At 40.9% G+C, this 19,668-nt stretch overlaps 1 protein-coding gene across 17 annotated transcripts in view; it reads left to right on the forward strand.

The window, feature by feature from the left end:
- EIF4G3 (eukaryotic translation initiation factor 4 gamma 3) overlaps window positions 1-19,668 on the forward strand; it is a 362,305-nt gene that overhangs the window by 255,120 nt on the left and 87,517 nt on the right. For all 17 annotated transcript variants that reach the window (XM_055137462.1, XM_055137456.1, XM_055137457.1 and 14 more), the window contains 3 exons: window positions 7,633-7,721; window positions 15,901-16,147; window positions 17,757-17,890. In XM_055137462.1, the coding sequence (XP_054993437.1) occupies window positions 7,633-7,721; window positions 15,901-16,147; window positions 17,757-17,890 (470 nt within the window). The remainder of the gene's footprint in view (window positions 1-7,632; window positions 7,722-15,900; window positions 16,148-17,756; window positions 17,891-19,668) is intronic.

The raw sequence follows: 19,668 nt of genomic DNA on the forward strand, positions 1-19,668 counted from the left end.
CAGCATTAGTTTGCCAATATCATTAATTAAAAAAATTTCAGTTCTTTGTTGCATAGTTAGTAGACCAGTTTGTTTTGGTTTGGGTTTTGAGCCACACCCAGTGATGCTCAGGGGTTACTCCTGGCTCTGCACTCAGGGATCACTCCTGGCCACGCTCAGGGAACCACACAGGGTGCTGGGGATTGGACCCAGGTCAGCTATATGCAAAGCAAATGCCTTACCCACTGTACTATCACTCCAGCCTAGAATAGTTGCTTATTAGATTACTTCATATGTAGTGACTTCCATGTCTTTTTAACCCATGTGAAATGATAGTTTTTATTTTTGCTGCAAAATTTATTTTGTAAGAGTTCTGTGAGCTCTCCAATTCTTGTGGATATCAAAACTATATGCAACATTATAATATTCCCAGCAGAATTATTATATTAAAATATTCCATAATATTTTTATGCAGATTAGTTTAACCTAAAATATGGGACAAAATACTTCTACTTCAGTCATACAAAGTAAAATAAGAGGTCAGGGATGTAACGGGGCCATGGTGTGGTCAACGAGGTCAAGCACTTGCCTTGAACAGTTTTATGTGCTGCGACTTTAGTTCAAATCCCTGATACCACATACCATCCTCTGAGCACTATCAGGAATGGCCAGGGAAAAGTGGGGGGTGGGTAAGCTACAGATTCAGTTGTGCTGCATCTGTGAAACCCCAGGCTCATCCTCAGCACCACCACTTCCTTCCCCTCACCCCCCAAAAAAAGAAATTAAAGAAAGTGAAAGGGTGAAAAATTGCAGTGAAAGAGTCAGTGAAAAATTGCTCTTAAAGGCTTTTCTTTAGTAAGGCTGGGAATATGTCTCAATAGTAGAGTACGTGCCTTGCATACATGAGACCTTAGTTTGATCCCAGCACCTAAAAATCATAGACTTGGCTGTGTGATTAAACCAGGGCCAGTGACGTGCAAGGCAAGCGCCTTATCCTCTGTAACCGCTGTACTATCTCTCCAGCCCAGTAATTAGAAAAATCACATATCAAAAATATTTTTTGCTAAAAAGACTGCTTGTCAGAAAGTATGCAAATCAGCTAATCACTTCCTGTTCTAAATATGTGGTGCCTTGTCCTGCTTGTGTGTGTGTGAGAGAGAGAGAGCGAGAGAGAGAGAGAGGAGAGAGAGATAGAAGAAAGAATAATCAAGATAAGCTAGAACTTGTGTTAATGATCTAGATCTTGTGTTAACGGCAACATTTTTTCCAATTCTTAGAGTAAAGATTTTAGACTATAAGCCATTATTAAACTACTTGTAGCTAATATTCTTCCAGAGAACAAAAGAATGTATGTTTTAGGTATTTTTACTAAAATAGTTCCTCATTAAACTTTGGTACATCTATACAATGGAATACTATGCAGCTGTTAGAAAAAAGGAGGTCAAGAATTTTGTAGTTAAGTGGATGGGCATGAAAAGTTTCATGCTGAGTGAAATGAGTCAGAAAGAGAGAGACAGACATAGAAAGATTGCACTCATCTATGGTATATAGAATATCAGAGTGGGAGACTAACACCCAAGAACTGTAGAAATAAGTACCAGGAGGTTGACTCCATGGCTTCGAGGCTGGCCTCACGTTCCGGGGAAAGGTCAACTCAGAGAAGCGATCACCAACTACATTGTAGTCTTGTAGTCGAAGGCCATGTGGGGGAAGGGAGTTGCGGGCTGAATGAGGGCTAGAGACTGAGCACAGCGGCCACTCAACACCTTTATTGCAAACCACAACAGCTAATTAGAGAGAAAAAACAGAAGGGAATGCCTTGCCACAGTGGCAGGGTGGGGTGGGGGGAGATGGGATTGGGGAGGGTGGGAGGGACACTGGGTTTACGGGTGGTGGAGAATGGGCACTGGTGAAGGGATGGGTTCCCGAACTTTGTATGAGGGAAGTATAAGCACAAAAGTGTATAAATCTGTAACTGTACCCTCACGGTGATTCTCTAATTAAAAATAAATAAATTTAAAAAAAATAAAAATAAAAATAAAATAGTTCCTCATTGATGCATTTTATCCCTGTCTCTTAATTACTCCAGATTCTTCTGTCCCTACCATTTTATTTATTTGTTTATTTATTGAATCACCATGAGATACTGACCCTACCATTTTAATTTGTAGTTTGTCTCGGTATATTTCAGTTGCCTTGGGCTTTGGAAAACTTTTTATTGCAAACTCACATGAGTTTAATAACACCTAGAACAATTGTGGATGTCTTATATTCGCCTCTTCTCTTCAGGTCTAGCAGCTATAACTTTAGATAACAGAGAGAAAATTGTTAGTACTTAATTTGCAACTTAGCTCCAGAACAGCTCATATTAAAGGTATATTAAGGCTTGTTTTTCAAGCCTGTATTCTCCCTAAACATGGACTTTTTTTGCTTGTCTGTTTCTCTTTGCTTTTCCCGCTCTGGAGAAGCCCATGTTCTCTCTTGAACATGTATTTATTTCCTCTCCCTCCACCCCCATCATCTGAGTTCTGTTCCATTGAAACTATCTTGCTTCACTAAAAATAAATAGATAAATGAATAAAAGATATATGAAAAATGAAAAACAAAGGACTGCCTACTTAGAGGGATGATTTGTCAGATAGCTTGCACGTACATGGAAAATGTAACTGCATGTATTTCCTTTAATAAAGTTAGGAGTTGGAACGTGTGTGTGTGTGTGTGTGTTTGCGTGTGTGTGTGTGTGTGTGTGTGTGTGTGTGTGTGTGTGTGTGTGTGTGTGTGTGTGTTTGGGCCTGTCAGGGCTTACTCCTGGCTCTGCGTTCAGGATTCACTCCTGCTGGACTCTCGGGATCATATGGAGGTGGCAGCATTCAAACCTGGGTTGGCCACATGCAAGACAAGCGCCCTACCTGCTCTGCTATCTCTTGGCCCCACTAGTTACAACACTTTTAATGTGCAGTTTTCTGGTCTGGATTCCATTCAGGAGGAGAGATTAAGAATCGGAACAGTAACATATATTTATAGGAAATGGAAGTATATCTAACTTAATGCAATCCCTGACATAATTTTTAAAACCCCTGTCAGAAGACAACAAATCTTTCTAAACCCAGAGATTACGTTTATTTATGAACCCAGTATCTAAATTTATGCTTCAGTCATTTAATAAAGATAACTCTAAAGGAAAACTTGGTATTTTTTTTCTCTCAATTTAGAAATCTTATGTAGTAGAAGTTTGCATTTTGGAGTTGAGGCAAAGAGCTAGTGCAGTGGTTAAGGTTTAAAGAGTTGAATTCTTACAGCGAAGGCTGTTTTACATAAGCACCTCAGATTCAGGTAATTATGAATCACATGCAGAGGTATCGCTCATCCTGTCATGTATTAATGCATGCCATAGGACAGACATGTCTCTGGGGTGGGGTGAGTGTTAGTAATAATAACTTTACAACACCACACTGAAACCCAGATTCTCATACACATAAAGCATGTACTGTACTAGAAAGCTGTATCCTGGGTCAAAAGCCTTTGTTTTGTTTTTTACTGTTCCCGATGGTGCGCAGGGGCTACTCTATGGAGGGTCTCACTCCTCTATCAGTTCTCAGAGGACCATGCAGTGCTGGGGGTCCAGCCCTTTGAGGTTCCCACATGTAAAGCATGTGATCCAATCCTCTCAAAGGATTGGATCAGCCATCCCCCTGACTTTAAAAAAGCTGTTTTACAGATGACTGGCTAAAGAAACTCTAGTACATCTACACAGTGGAATACTATGTAGCTGTCAGAAAACATGAAGTCATGAAATTTGCATATAAGTGGATCAACATGGAAAGTATCATGCTTAGTGAAATGAGTCAGAAAGAAAGAGACATAGAAATATTGCACTCATATGTGGAATATATATAGCTGAGAAGTACAAGTTTGCAATGATGCAATTTCTGGCAGATATTTCTCTGGACTTAGTTACTAAAATACTAAAATACAGAAATCCAAAACTTGTGCGGCCGCTAGTGTGGCCACTCGACCTCATATCGCTTCATTCTCAGCAATGGAAAACAAATGATCAAATGCTTCCTTTTCAGCAGGTCCGACTTTAAGGGGGAGAAACTCCAAACAATAATAGTGAGTTTTGTGTTGAAATATTGAATGTAATCAAAGTAAAGAGAAAGTAAAGTGAAATTTATCAGTTACACAGGTGGGGTAGGGGGCTGGGGATGTGGGGGGGGGGGCGGGGTGGAGCTATACTGTGATTCTTGGTGGTGGGATACGTGCACTGGTGAAGGGATGGGTGTTCGAGCATTGTATAACTGAGACTTAAACCTGAAACCTTTGTAACTTTCCACATGGTGATTCAATAAAAGAAAAAAAAAAAAGCTGTTTTAGGGGCCAGAGCAGTAGTACAGTGAATAGGGCATTTGCCTTGCATGTGATCTGCCAAGGTTTCATCCCGGCATCCCATATGGTCCTTTGAGAACACTGCCAGGAGTAATTCCTGAGCATTGCTGAGTGTGACCCCAAAAGGAAAAAAAGATGTTTCAAAAATAAATGGGTATTTTTTTCCTACTTGAAATTCTTTTCTTTTTAAATGAATCACCATGAGATACAGTTACAGACTTACAGACTTTCATGATTACGTTTTAGTCATGCAATGATTGAGTACCCATCCCCCCACCAGTGCGCATTTTCCATCATCAGTGTTCCCAGTATTCCTCCCGACACCCCCACCACATCCCCTCCTCCACCCCACCCCACCCCCCGCCTCTGTGGCAAGCACATTCCCTTTTACTCTCTCTCTCCTTTTGGGTGTTATGGTTTGCAATACAGGTACTAAGTGGCCATTATCTTTGGTCCAGTCTACTTTCAGCACACATGTCTTATCCCAAGTGAGCCCTCCAAGCATCAGTTACTTAGTGGTCCCTTCTCTGTCCCAGCTGCCTTTTCCTCCAGCATGTGAGGCCAGCTTCCAAGCCATGGAGCAATCTTCCTGGCCCTTATCTCTATTATTCTTGGATGTTAGTCTCCCATTATGTTACTTTACATTCCACAAATGAGTGCAGTCATTCTATGTCTGTCCCTCTCTTTCGGACTCATTTCACTTAGCATAAGTGTCCAGGTCAGTCCATTTATATGCAAATTTCATGATTTCATCTTTTCTAACAGCTGCATAGTATTCATTGTGTAGATGTACCAAAGTTTCTTTGACCAATCGTCTGTTCTTGGGCACTTGGTTTTTTCCAGATTTGTTTTGATACCCATGTTCGAAGGAAATGTTTAATATTTGGCTTTGGTACATTTTGTATATTCTCAAAAGGGAAAGTTTATGATTCTATCTTTGATGTTTGTCACTAAGAGAAAACTTCCTGAGTTCAAATGCTATCACTGAGGTTTGCACTTTGTACTCACTCGTCTGCTGCCTACTGGTGCTTGCACATTTTTAATTGCAGTACTTGCTGGTGGTGACACACACCTGACCGTAGGGCACCAAAGGTCACATACCCTGTGACGGGGATCCCGTTACACAAGGATCCCAGACCACAGTCACCTGGACCATGCTTGGTACATGTGGGCTGCTCCTGGGATCAGATTTGGTATAGCCTCACACTCTCCAGCCAGTTGCTGTGTCATTGGGCTAGCCCCCAGCCCCAAACTCTGTAACTCCATATATGATCCTCTAAGGGCCAGGATATCTTCTCAGGGCTGGAGCACATGCCTTTCATGCACACGGTCCTGAATTGTTTCCCCTGAATTGTTCTGCCTCCAGGTAGAACCCTTGTAGCCCCCTCTCTCAAGCAAGGTATGGACCTTGAGGCATTCAGTACTGAGCCATCAGGCCCAAACTGTTGGGCTGAGACTGCTGGGTTGACCCTGGTCACCATCGTACCACTGGGCCTAAGCTTCACCACATCACCAGGGCTGTGCTTGAACTCTCAGGCCTGTATAATTTAACTGATTGTTTTTGCTTATTCCTTTTTGTTGAGCCACACCCAGTGGATGCTGAGGGGTTGTTTCTACTCTGTGCTCAGGAGTGACACCTGGCAGTGCTCAGGAAACCATACATAGTGTTGAGGGTCAGCAGCATGCAAGAGAAGTGCCTTATCCGAGTGCTTACTGTTACTGTCTCTCTTGCCCCAACCTAACTATTGCCAGGAACAGCCCCACGAAAACCCACGAGTATTGCTTGGGAGTTCCTCCTCAGTTGTATTGTTGTTGATTTTTGTTTGTTTGGCGTCCACCCACTGTGGTGGTCAGAGGCTTACTCCTGGCTCTGCTCAGGAATCATTCCCGATGGTGCTGGGGAAGGGGGGGACCATATGGGGGCGCCAATGATCAAACTTGATTGGGCCACATGCAAGGCAAGCATTTTGCCCACTCTACTGTTTCTCTGGGCCCTAAAAATATTATTTTTTAAGGATTCTGCTGTGTAAAGAGAACAAGTATTTTGGATAAACTGACTGTTTATATAAAATCAGAAGACATGTAAGAAGAAACTGTTCCCTATGTACAGTCTGTCCTTGGATCGTGCCATTTTATTCAAATGACATAACTTTAACAAGAGAAAAAGGGATTTTTTTTTTTTACCTTTTTACTTGGGAAGCAACCCCTAAAGAAAATCATTCATAAGCTCAATTTTTGTTTTAGAACTTCTGATATTATAGAATACAGCAAATTTTTACCATAGCACTATGAAAGGTCAGGCCAACAGTATCAATCAGAAATGAGAGCTAGGGGCTAGAGCGATAATATAGTGAGTAGAGCGTTTGAATTGCACACAGCCAACCCAGGTTCCCTTCCCGGTGTCCCATAAGGTCCCCTGAGCACTGCCAGTGGTAATTCCTGAGTGGAGAGCCAGGAGTAGCACTGTAGTACCATTGTTCATCAATTTTGCTCAAGCGGGCACCAGTAATGTTTCCATTGTGAGACGATTTGTTACTGTTTTTAGCATATCGAATACACCATGGGTAGCTTGCCAGGCTCTGCCGCGCGGGCAGGATATTCTTGGAGACTAGCCAGGGTCTCCAAGATGGACGGAGGAATCAAACCCAGGTCAGCCACATGCACGGCAAACGCCCTACCCGTAACCCCTGACAATTGTCAGGTGTGAAAAAGAAAAAAAGTAGGGGGAAAATGTGAACTAAATGTCACAAAAGCTTTCTATTCAGCAAAATCTTGAAGTATAATTTTATCTAGAAAATTTAAATAAAAATGAATGTTAAAATGTTTTGTAGCTTAATACAACCTTATATCTAGTCTCATCTCAACTCAAGTTAAAGATATTAGAGGTCTGAGAAGTATGATTTGCTTAAGATCACATAGTTGTTTAACCTCAGAAACAGAAAGAAGTTTGCAACTTGCTGTGTGAGCAGTTTCTTTCTTAGATACTCAGCACATGCAGAATTACATGCCTAGGTCTGTCTGCCATTCACAGGAAGAGCACTGGCGAAGAACTGATGCAAACAGTATCTCCCCGAATCATTTGCCAGTGTGGCCTCTGGGCCACAACCACACAGTTGTTCATTTTATCATTTTTATCATCCATCTTTGCCTCCATATAGGTGAATCCCATTTTTTTCTGATACATTTATATGACAAGTATCATTTTGACCTAATATTTCCAAACATGACTTCACAGTGGGAAGTAATGTACTTGATCTTATATTTCAGCTCAGACAGCTGTAACTGCACCAAAGATGTGGAAGAAACCAAAAGATCGAAACCGAACCACTGAAGAGGTGTTAGAGGCAGAATTGGAGGTAAGGGGCATCAATAAGTTCCTTTCTCATAATCCTAGAGCAGTAATACCTTTCCTTAAAACAAATGTGAGCTTATTCTCTTTAGTATGTTTTCTAAGTCTGTTTGATATAACCAACTCAGCGTCTGAATTTTTGTAAGTATATATACTTTTAAAAGTTAATATGGTGTTCTTCTTACTCTCAGAATAGCTCTTCTAATGACAAAAAAAAAGACTTTTAAGTTAATAGTTGTTTAACTTTGGTTCAACAGTTCTTAATCAAGATGTCATTAAATTTTCCCTTGTTAACTAGAATAAAAGACGTCTAAAGAAAAGAAAAAAGACATCTATAGAGAAAAATGGAAATAATCTTTTCAAATAACCATTAGTAAAGTACATTTTAGGGGAAAGTATTTTGAATTTTATTTTGTCATCTTTAAATTGTAATCCAGTAGCAACTTTTCACATGTGTCTGTCTGTCAGAACTAAGCCATACCAGAATTTGCTGTAGGTTACAGAATAGTACATTCAGAAGATGATAAGAAGACGAAACAAGTGCAGATTTATTTGTTGTTTTTTTTTTTGTTTGTTTGTTTGTTTTTGCTTTTTGGGTCACACCTGGTGATGCACAGGGGTTACTCCTGGCTCTGCACTCAGGAATTACCCCTGGCCGTGCTCAGGGGACCATATGGGATGCTGGGATTTGAACCCGAGTCGGGCGCGTGCAAGGCAAACGCCCTACCCGCTGTGCTATCTCTCTAGCCCCAACAAGTGCAGATTTAGTCTGAGGAGTACTGTAGCAACTTTGTAGTGTTATGTTAATATTCTTGATATTGCACTGTAGCACTGTCGTCCCATTGTTCATCGATTTGTTCCAGTAACGTCTCCATTGTGAGACTTGTTGTTACTATTTTTGGCATACGGAATACGCCATGAGTAGTTTGCCAGGCTCTGCTGTGCGGGCAGGATACTCTTGGTAGCTAGCCAGCCTCTCCAAGAGGGACAAAGGAATCAAAACCAAGTCGGCCTCGTGCAAGTCAAACGCCCTACCTGCTGTGCTATCGCTCCAGTCCATTCTTAATATTACATGCTGAAATTTATAAATGAGGATAATCTAATATTTCTGATTCTGTTTTTTAACTCATATATCTTGCTGAAATAATTGATGTTTAAAATATTAAAACAGTGTTGGAGTGATAGCACAGCAGGTAGGGTGTTTGCCTTGCACGCGGCCGACCCAGATTCGATTCCAAGCATCCCATACGGTCCCCCGAGCACTACCAAGAGTCATTCCTGAGTGCAGAGGCAAGAGGAACCCCTAAGCATCACCGGGTGTGACCCAATAAGCCTATATATATATATATATATATATATATATATATATAAACAGAAGTTCTTTATAAAAAACTTTTAAGTGCATTTTCTACAAGCCTTTTCTAGCTGGTTATAACTCTTACCTTTGTAAGTAGCTCACAGTATCCTTTTGTTTCTTGTACTCATACTCTGTTCTGCCATTATTTTTTCATGATGCTCCATTGATGTCACAGTTCATCCCATGGCAACCATTAAATACTTGCACAGGTGTGATTTCATTGTGATTATTAGGAGTAAGAGTTAGCAGTAAGTTGTAGGGGTGCAAATAGTTGCTACACTCTTCTTGTTGCTGAACAAGGAAATGTTGCTCCTGCAGAGAATAAAATATCTTCCAGAGACGGGGGACTCACATAGATTTCTGGTATGGCTGTAAAATCCTCATAAATTGATTTCTCTTTAGATTTAAGTAGTTTTTGTTTTATTCTGTCATGCTTCATACTCATTTTTCCCTTCAGTAGATTTCTAGGTATTACTAAATGATAAATGGATTGGCCTTTGCTCCTGCCTTCAGATACTCATTCTGTTCTTCATATCAGAGGTTATCAAACTTCTCCTATGATAGTTTATTTGATACATAGTTGGGACTTTGGGGATTATATTTCACTGTCACAACTTTCCAACTCTGCTGCTGTCAATTAGAAGGAGCCAAAGACTATGCAAATAAATGTGCATAGCTGAATTCTTGTAAAACTTTGTTTTTAAAACTTGAATTTTATATGATAGCCACATCATTAAATATTATTCTTTGAAATTCTTAACTTATGCTGTAAAATGTAGAAACCATCCATACCATGTACACTAGAGAGAAACAGGAGATTGTACCAGATTTGGTCTCCAGATCATCACTATGTCACTGTCACTGTCATCCCGTTGCATCAATTTGCTCGAGCGGGCACCAGTAACATCTCCATTGTAAGACTTGTTACTGTTTTGGGCATATTGAATACGCCACGGGGTAGCCTGCCAGGCTCTGCCGTCCGGGTGAGATGCTCTCGGGAGCTTGCCAGGCTCTCCGAAAGGGGCAGAGGAATTGAACCTGGGTCTGCCACGTGCAAGGCAAATGCCCTACCCGTTGTACTATCGCTCCACCCCATACAGATCATATTTTCCTAAAACTCACATTATATTATTCTTTGTACTTAAGATTTATTTTGACTTTATATTGAAAGCAATCACTTTATCTTAATCATTTACTGTAAAAATATAAAAAGAATCTTTTAGTGCAAAAATATAAAGACATTCCTTGTCTTGTTAATATATTCGTTGCCATTGTCTTCATTTTCAGAAGGTCTCCTTTACCTAGATTTTCCTAGGTCTTTAAAAAAAAAATCCTATGTTCCAGAGACCAGTATGTGTCTTAATTGGTGGATCATACGTTTTGCATGTATGAGACCGGGGGTTTAATCTCTAGCATCCCTGAGCATGAGCACCACCAGCGTGGCCCTCCTGGTCCTGGCATCTTCAACCCTACTAATAATTGAAAAGCGTTCTAGTTATCAGCATTTTGGCATATATATTGTATTGTTGCATCATTACAAATATATAGATTGTTTATAACTACATAAAATCAAGAATAACTTACCTTGAAGTTTGTTTAACTTTTAAGCATAGTTTATCAATACACACATAATTATCTATGTGACTTCTAGCTTTTTGTTTTGGTTCTAAAGATTCAACTTGACCTTATAGACACAAAACATGCATTTTTCCCTCTCCAGCCTCCCAGATTGTTATTTTTTTAAAACATTCTGGATTTTATTTGAACACCATGATTTGCAAAGTTATTCATAATACAGTTTTAGGTACTCAGTGTTCTAAAACCAATCCCACCACCAGTGTGACCTCCCCTCCACCAGTGTTCCCAGGTTCCCACCCACCCCCAAAACCTACCTTCATAGAAGGCACAAATTTATTTCTTATTACTTGTTAAAACAGCATGGCAAATGGAACCATCAGAAAAATAGATCAGGGCTGGAGCGATAGTACGGCTGGTAGGGCACTTGCCTTGGCACACAGCTGACCTGGATTCAATCCCTGGCATCCCTGATGGTCCCCTGCATACTACTAGAAGTAATTCCTGAATGGAGAGCCAAAAGTAACCCCTGCATATTTCTGGGTATGAACAAAAAACAGCAACAAAATAGATCAATAAAAATTGATGTGTGGTCATTGCTGTATCTCACAATGGTGCTACTAATTACACTGAAGATTTACCGAGCTAGTTGATGCTAATTAAGCATTCTGTGTTACTGTTTTCACTCACTGAACTTGTTGGGCTTCTAGGCACTTTCCCTTCAGATTTGCTGTGCTCCTAATGGGTGTGAAATTTGGAGGTATCAGCCATGTGCACCAGGAGCTGTGGAGCTAGGATGAGAAGGCCCCAGAGTTCTCGGTCCAGAAACCAGTCTACCTGGGACGATTCAGGGGCTTGGCATCGTTTTGAGATTAGTTGTGGAGCTGGGCCATTTATTTATTTGTTTGTGTGTTTATTTATTTCTTCTTGAGTCACCGTGAGATACAGTTGCAAGCTTTCATGTTGGGTTCAATCACACAATAATCAAACACCCATCCCCTCCACCAGTGCACATTCCCCACCACCAATCTCCCCAGTATACCCCTCCTGTCCCACCCTCCTCCTGCCTTCATGGCAGTTTCCCCATACTCTCTCTCTACTTTGGGGCATTATGGCTTACAATACAGATGCTGAGAGGTTATCATGTTTGGTCCTTTGTCTACTTTTAGCACACATCTTCCATCCCAACTGATCCCTCCAACTATCATTTTCTTAGTGGTCCCTTCTCTATTCCAGCTGCCTTCTCCCCTCACTCATGAGGCAGGCTTCCAACTATGGAGCAATCCTCCTAACCCTTGTGTCTACTGTCCTTGGGTGTCAGTCTCACGTTATGTTATTTTATATTCCACAAATGAGTGCTGCCTTCTATGTCTGTCCCTCTCTTTGTGACTCATTTCACTTCATTTAGAATGATACTTACCATGTGTATCCACTTATAAGCAAATTTCATGATTCATCTCTCCCCGGGGCCCCTCCAAGGGGATGGGCTCCAGCTTCCCTCTCCACCCCGAGCAGAGCTCCCCGTGGCTGAAGACCACCGGAACCTAGCCACAGCCATGCTCGAGGCCCCTCTCCACACGTTCAGACAGGCCTCACGCATGAAGGTACCAGCAGAGGAACCCAGGTGTGTGTAATCCCATCAACAGCCAACATCCAGAGACTTAAAAGCAAGTTCCCAGAAGCATGCGGCCACAAAGCGGCCGCACAATATCTTGTAGCCTACTTCTCCCTCTGGGAGAAACTGGCAAGCTTCTGAGAGTTTCCTGCCCACATGGGACAGCCTAGCAAGCTTCCCATGGTGTATTCATATGCTAAATTCATTAACAAGCTGGATCTCATTTCCCTGACCCTGAAAGAGCCTCCAGTGCGACATCGTTGGGAGGGCCGAGTCGAGAGAGACTTCTAAGATCTCAGGGAAAGGACGAATGGAGAGGTTACTGAGCCCACTCGAGAAATTGACAATTCGTGGAATTTTGTGATTTCTTGATTTATGATCTTTCCTAACAGCTGCGTAGTATTCCATTGTGTAGCTGTACCAAAATTTTTTTAACCAGTCATCTGTTCTCAGGCACTTGGGTTGTTTCCAGATTCTGGCTATTATGAACAGTGCTGCAATGAACATATAGGTACAGATGTCATTTCTACTGTGCTGTTTTGCACCCTTGGGATATATTCCCAAAAGTGGTATTGCGGGCTCATATGGAAACTCAATTTCTAGTTTTTGAAGGAATATCCATATTGTTTTCCAGAAAGACTGGACCAGTCGGCATTCCCACCAACAGTGAAAGAGCGTCCCTTTTTCGAGCTGGGCCATTTAAATGCAAGAGAATATTAGGCTTTTCTGGGGGAGGGAGAATCGGCCCATCTCCTTTCCAAGAAAACCCCAGAGTTGTCAACCCTGAAACCCGTCTACCTAAGGCAATTTAATTTAGCACCTTGACATCTTTCCCCAAAATTATTTTTGTGGGGTTGGTTTGGTTTTTGAGTTATACCTGGTAATGCTCAGGGGCCGCTCTTGACTCTGTGCTCAGGAATTACTCCTGACGGTGCGCAGGAGACAATAAGGGATGCTGTGGATGGAACCTGAGTCAGACACTTGCAAGGCAAGTTCTCTACCCACTTTATCTCTCTAGTCTGCCAAATTATTGCTTAAATGCTGCTGATAAAAGGTTCATCTTTGGGGCTGGAGCGATAGCATAGTGGCTAGGGAGTTTGCCTCGCATGCAGCCGACCCGGGTTCGAATCTCAGCATCCCATATGGTCTCCTGAGCACCGCCAGGAGTAATTCCTGAGTGCAAAGCCAGGAGTAACCCCTGTGCATCGCCAGGTGTGACCCAAAAAGAAAAAAAAAAGTTCATCTTTGAAGGAAACACCCAATAAGGCCTTTCTTCAGTCTAATTTTCTGATAAACTGATTTCATGATAAATTTCTGAAAATTTTCTGATAAACTTTCTGATAAGGAAGAACTGTTTGATACAAAATAGTTAAATTGAGATTCATCTGCTGGTTAAAAAAATCATAATTATTTAATGTAGCCTCACATACCTCCGTGATTCTTTATGTTCTCAATTATATTTGTCATTCATGGGACAAGTTTTTTAATTCTTTTTCCACTTAGAAATTGAATTTTCAATTAATGTAATCTCTGTTTTCATCCAATAGTCTGTTCTTTTTGTTTTCAGCTTCAAAAAGTCCCAGTGTATTTTCTTATATTTAAAAAGATTGAAAATAAGCATTATTTTTCACTGACCAGCAACTTTATTGAAAAGGGGAGAAGCTAGCCCTTTCCAGACTTTCTCCTTCCCTCCACAGTCCAGCTGGCGGCACAGCCTCAGCTCTAGTCTCTGGTCTACTAGGACTTTTTGTTTGTTTGCAGTATTTACGAACTATGAGAGGAGCAAGTCCTGTACAGTAAAGGGAGAGCAATTACACACCCCAACCTGGGGATGCAAGTGACTCCAGAATGAGTGGCCCTGTGTGACACTCAGAAGCTGTCCTTTTAAGCAAATTCAACAGTTTTTTCCCCCCTTTGCATGAGTTTGTCCATTGGGAAATCTATTTATTCTGATTGCTTCTTCTTAAGGATTGTTTTCAGAATGTTTACCTTAAAGGTCATGGTTAATTTTGCCACAGGGAGTTTCAGTGTTTATGTGGCTCTTAGATCCATATTTGAGGGACTGGAGCAATAGTATAGCAGGTAGCATGTTGGCCTTGCACGCAGCCATCCCGGGTTCTATTCCCAGCATCCCATATGGTCCTCCAAGCACTACCAGGAGTACCTCCTGAGTGCAAGACCAGGAATAACCCCTGTTATTCCAGGTGTGACCCCAAAAGCCAAAGAAATAAAATCCATATTTGATATCTGAAAGTGAGATGGTCATAAATTATCTGATGAATAACTCTAATTCTATTTTAATCATTTAAGAAGACTGTGCCAGAACCTAGCTGTCTCTAGATGAATATATTGCAAGCATTTTTCCATAAATTATTTCAGTACTCAATAAAATTACATCCTCAGGATTCTATAAACCAGTAAACAAAATAGATGTTAACTGCCTAGTGGTCTCCTTGTGAAATGGTAGATGATTAGCCTTGTGTATTGAAACCATTATTGAATTTTCCTTCCAGCTATAGGACATAAAAGATAACCCTCTGGTATCTTTTCTTCAGTGGCAAGGGTAGGGATCCTCGATTCAGATTTCTCACTGGGATTCACTTCAATTCCTTAAACTCCATGGATTAACATTTTCTTATTTTAATCTTTGGTTTATTTAGATGTTACTAGTCATAGTATACTAGTATACTAGTACTAAAGTATTTCTATAACTATTTGAATTGTTGCTCTATTCCTTGAGTTGAAATGAACGTAGTGGTTTTATTTATTTCAGGGGTGGGGGTGACCACACCCAGTTGTGCGCAGGGACTATTTCCAACTCATTGCACAGAGGTCACTCCTGGCAGGACGCACCAAGTACAAAGCACGTGCTCCAGCTTGGACTCAGGACATGTGACTTTGGGCTGGGGGTGCTGTTGAGGCGGTGCCTGGTATCCAGCCCATAGGCATGCAGGGTGTATGCTTTACTGCTGAGCCACATTCTCAGCCAGAGATACATGGTTTAAAACTTACTAGTCTGGTACACATGCTGAACAGACATTCTTTTTTGGTTTTTTGGGGTTTTTTTTTTGTTTGTTTGTTTTTGTTTTTGTTTTTTTGCTTTTTGGGTCACACTCGGCGATGCACAGGGTTAACTCCTGGCTCTGCACTCAGGAATAACTCCTGGCATTGCTCGGAGGACCATGTGGGATGCCGGGAATTGAACCCGGGTCGGCTGCATGCAAGGCAAAAGCCTTATCCGTTGTGCTATCACTTCTGCCCCTAACAAAGACATTCTTGAGTGACTTCCTGTGCTTTTGGGGAAAATAGGTAGCACTGTAGCACTGTCAGCCTGTTGTTCATCTATTAGCTCGATCGAGCACCAGTAACATCTCCATTGTGAGACTTGTTGTTACTGTTTTTGGCATATCGAACATGCCACGGCTAGCTTGCCAGACTCTGCTGTGCAGGCGGGATACTCTCGGTAGCTTGCCGGGCTCTCCGTGAGAGGCGGAGGAATCGAACCCGGGTCGGCTGCGTGCAAGGCAAACGCCCTCCCCGCAGTGCTGTCGCTTTAGAAAATAGGTATATATTGTATTTACTTGTGTATTACAGGTAGTGAAAACAAAATAAAATCTCTGTGTTTAATTTATGTTTTAGCCTAAAGCTGAAGAGGAGCTTTCAGGTGACAAAGTACTTGAATCTGAAAATGATAAAATGAGCCAAGGGTTTCATCCTGACAGAGACCCCTCTGATCCGAAAAAAGTGAAAGCTGTGGAAGAAAACGGAGAGGAAGCCGAGCCTGTGCATAATGGTGCTGAGAGTGTTTCTGAGGGTGAAGGAATAGATGCTAATTCAGGCTCCACTGATAGTTCTGGTGAAGGGGCCACATTCCCATTTAAACCAGGTAAGCTTGTCACTCTCCTCCTATGTACCTTTTCCTTTCTTCACTTCACTGTATTGCAAAATGTTGCTTCCTTGTAAATGGAAGAAAGGGTCAAAGATAGTATAGTATGTGCAGAATAGATTAGTGCACCCAGAGTATGCTGTGTGAGTGGAAATGATAATTGTGTATACCAGTCAAGAATTCTGCCTTTGTATGACCAAAGCTCAAACATGAAAGCTTTGTAACTGTATCTCATGGTGACTCAAAAAAATGGGGGGGGGGGATAAAAATAATAAAATTAACATTCAGAATTTAAAAAAAAAGAATTCAGCCTTTACAGACATTGGAACTGAAGCTAGCAAAGAGTGTCATTCAGTACTAGACTGGAACTTATTTTATTCATTTTAATTGAAAGCGTTCTGTTTCAGATATGATCATGTTGTTTTCTTTAACTTCTTTATGTTGTTTTGTTTTGGGGCCACCCCCACTGGGGCTTAGAGGCTTTTCCTGGCTCTGCTTAGGAGTGAATGTTGGCAACACTCTGAGGACCACATATGGTGGTGGGATTTGAGCCAGAGTCAGCCACATGCAAGGCACTTGCCTTAACCCCTGTACTATCTTCCCGCTCCATGATCATGTCCTTTGAGATAATATTCATCATGACACAAGCCTTGAACTCAGTTTGTTGACAGAAATTGTTTTGTAGGACTGGACTCTAATAATCACAAGCCTTATGTCTGAGTTGTTGAACTCCTGCAGTATGGGAAATGCCTGTGAAATATATGATAAATCCTGGAGGATATTGCATCTTGAGGTAGATTAAATGCATTAAACCTCCTGTCCAATACTCTGTGAACTGTGGTTGATTTTGAGGGATATGGAAGACTAGATCCCAATAAACTTTTTAAAAATATTTTTTAAAATAAAAGATTTAGTTGAAGGTATTTGCAGAATTATCAAAGATCAGACTATAACTGACTTGTGCATAAGAATCACTAATACAAGGAAGAGTCTAGGATGCCGTCAGAAGTGATATGGGGGCCTAATAAGAGAATTTTGTTAATTTTTTAAAAAGTTGTTGTTTTATAAACATTTTATATAATATGGACTTTGAGAAGTCATAACCAGCAGAATAGTGCAGCAAGAAACTAATTTTAAATTTATATTGAAAATATTAGCTAAGAGTACAGTTATTGTTTGGGAATGTGCATTCTACTTTACTTGACCCAATCAGCAAGCAGATACTACTTAGAGGCTGAGGAATTTTATATGTAGGTGTTCCAATTTTCACAATCTTAAATGTTATTTGTTGTTAAACTTTTATTATTAGTTGTAAGTTGCTCTTGTGCCCCCTTTGCCTTTCTACTTCAAATAGTTATCCATTGCTGTGAAACTAAAAATACTATCAAATTTGTTGCTTCTAAGGTGTTTAAAAGACTTGATAGTTTATTTAGTGAGGATCAGTCCTCACTAAATGTCTTTCACCCTGCCATTTTCTGATCATTGCTCACTAGCCGTGATTTCATTATTTCATTTGCTTATATCGAGGTTAATTAATTGGGATACGGTTTGTACTGGGTATAAATTCGTGGTTCTATATACAGTTGTCTTCAAACATCCCTCTTTCTAGATTCTTGGAAGCCTTCTGATACTGAAGGCAAGAAGCAATATGATAGAGAGTTTCTACTGGACTTCCAGTTCATGCCAGCCTGTATTCAGAAACCAGAGGGCCTGCCTCCCATCAGTGATGTTGTTCTTGACAAAGTAAGCTGCATGATTAAAGAAAACTGATTTATGGTGGAACTTTTTTCTTTTTTTCAGTGCAAATGCATGAAGTTTGAGCAATTTTTAGCAAGAGTTAGACCAGCTGGTATTTGGATTAAATTTTATAATTTCCAAGAATAATAATTTTCCTAAACATTGTTGGGTTTGGCTTTATTATAGATAAAAGTCAGTTTGGGGCTTCTTATTTGGTAAAATGTATTAATTAAGCATCTGCCTGTTAAGACAATTTCCTAATGATGTGTTGAAGTTTGGGGTGGGGGCATTGACTAATATGGCTAAAGAAATGCATAGTTCTTTCCTCACTATTCTGAAATTTTAAGTATGAAATTAGTATTGCATTGAAGATAGGTCAGAGACATAGGAGGTGTTTAAGTGGGAATCTGCTTAATTCTGTAGTAGAATTCTTAAATTCTGTTGTTCTCAAAATTTCCCTAATTAGCGATCTTTTCCTGTTAATTGTAGAAGTAATTTTAGTTCTGCAAATAGGTAGGCATCCTTTCTCTATTTCTTATCTTAATGGTGCAAAAAGAAGTATTACATTTCTTTTTTATTAAATGTAAAAGGGATAGATAAGATGTGTAAAAAGTGTGGTTGGAGGACCCGCTTGGGATGGGAGATATGTGCTGAAAGTATACTATAAATTGAATATGATGGCCACTCAATACCTCTACTGCAAACCACAACACCCAAAAGGAAGAGAGTGAATAAAAGGGAATGCCCTGCCACAGAGGCGGGGTGGGGTAGGGGGAATGGAGTGGGGGCGGTGGGAAGGATACTGGGATCATCAGTGGTGGAGAATGGGCACTGGTGGAGGGATGGGTACTCGAGCATTGTATGACTGAAACACAAGTAGGAAAATATGTAAATCTTTAACTGTTCCCTCACAGTGATTCACTAGTAAAAAAATAATAATAATAAAAGATGGATCAGAGATAGTAACTAAACTTGAAGTCTGCTTTGAAGAGCAACTATAAGTTTCCAGTTAAAAATACTGAGGGTGGAGCTGGAGTGATAGTACAGCACATAAGGCATTTGCCTTGCATGTGGCCAACATGGGTTCAATCCCCAGCATCCCATAAGGTCCCCTGATCACCACCAGGAGTAATTTCTGAGCACAGAGCCAGGAATAACCCCTGAGCATCATCAGATGTGACCCCCAAAGCAAAAAAATAAATAAATAAATGTGGAGGGTAACTTATAGGATAAGGCCTATTTTTTATTGGGGGGGCTTGAGGGGGTGGTTTCCTGGGTAGTGCTCGGGAGGCCTAGGATCCCCTGCCAGTGATTCTCAATCAACTGGGCCAACAATTCAGTAAAAGACCCAAGGACACAGTGCTACTGTGAAGGTCTTTCAGTGCCAGGGGTCACCCTAGACAGCTCAGAGGCCGACAGGACTGCACCCTGTGATGTTGGGGAGATCATGTGGTGTGAAATTGAGCCAGGGTGGACTGCATGCAGGGCACTTACCTTAATCCCTGTACTATCTCTGTGACCTGAGAATCACATCTTCCTGAGATTGATAGCAGCCAGTCATCTAAACCATGTTTCTGTTGTTAACTCTTTCATGGCTCAGCTACAGGTCTTAATTCTCTTGATACCAAAGTCTTCTCTTTTAGGTATTTAATGTCAGCTGAATAGTGGTGGTGATTACTTAGACCGACTTCAGTGCTTCAGAGGGCAATATAATATCCACTGAATTAGATTGTCCTAGAATATTTCTCAGGGCCACATAGAGATAGTATAGGGGGTGAGGTTAC

The sequence above is a fragment of the Sorex araneus genome, chromosome 5 (genome assembly GCF_027595985.1).
Source record: "Sorex araneus isolate mSorAra2 chromosome 5, mSorAra2.pri, whole genome shotgun sequence".
NCBI classification, from domain to species: domain Eukaryota; kingdom Metazoa; phylum Chordata; class Mammalia; order Eulipotyphla; family Soricidae; genus Sorex; species Sorex araneus.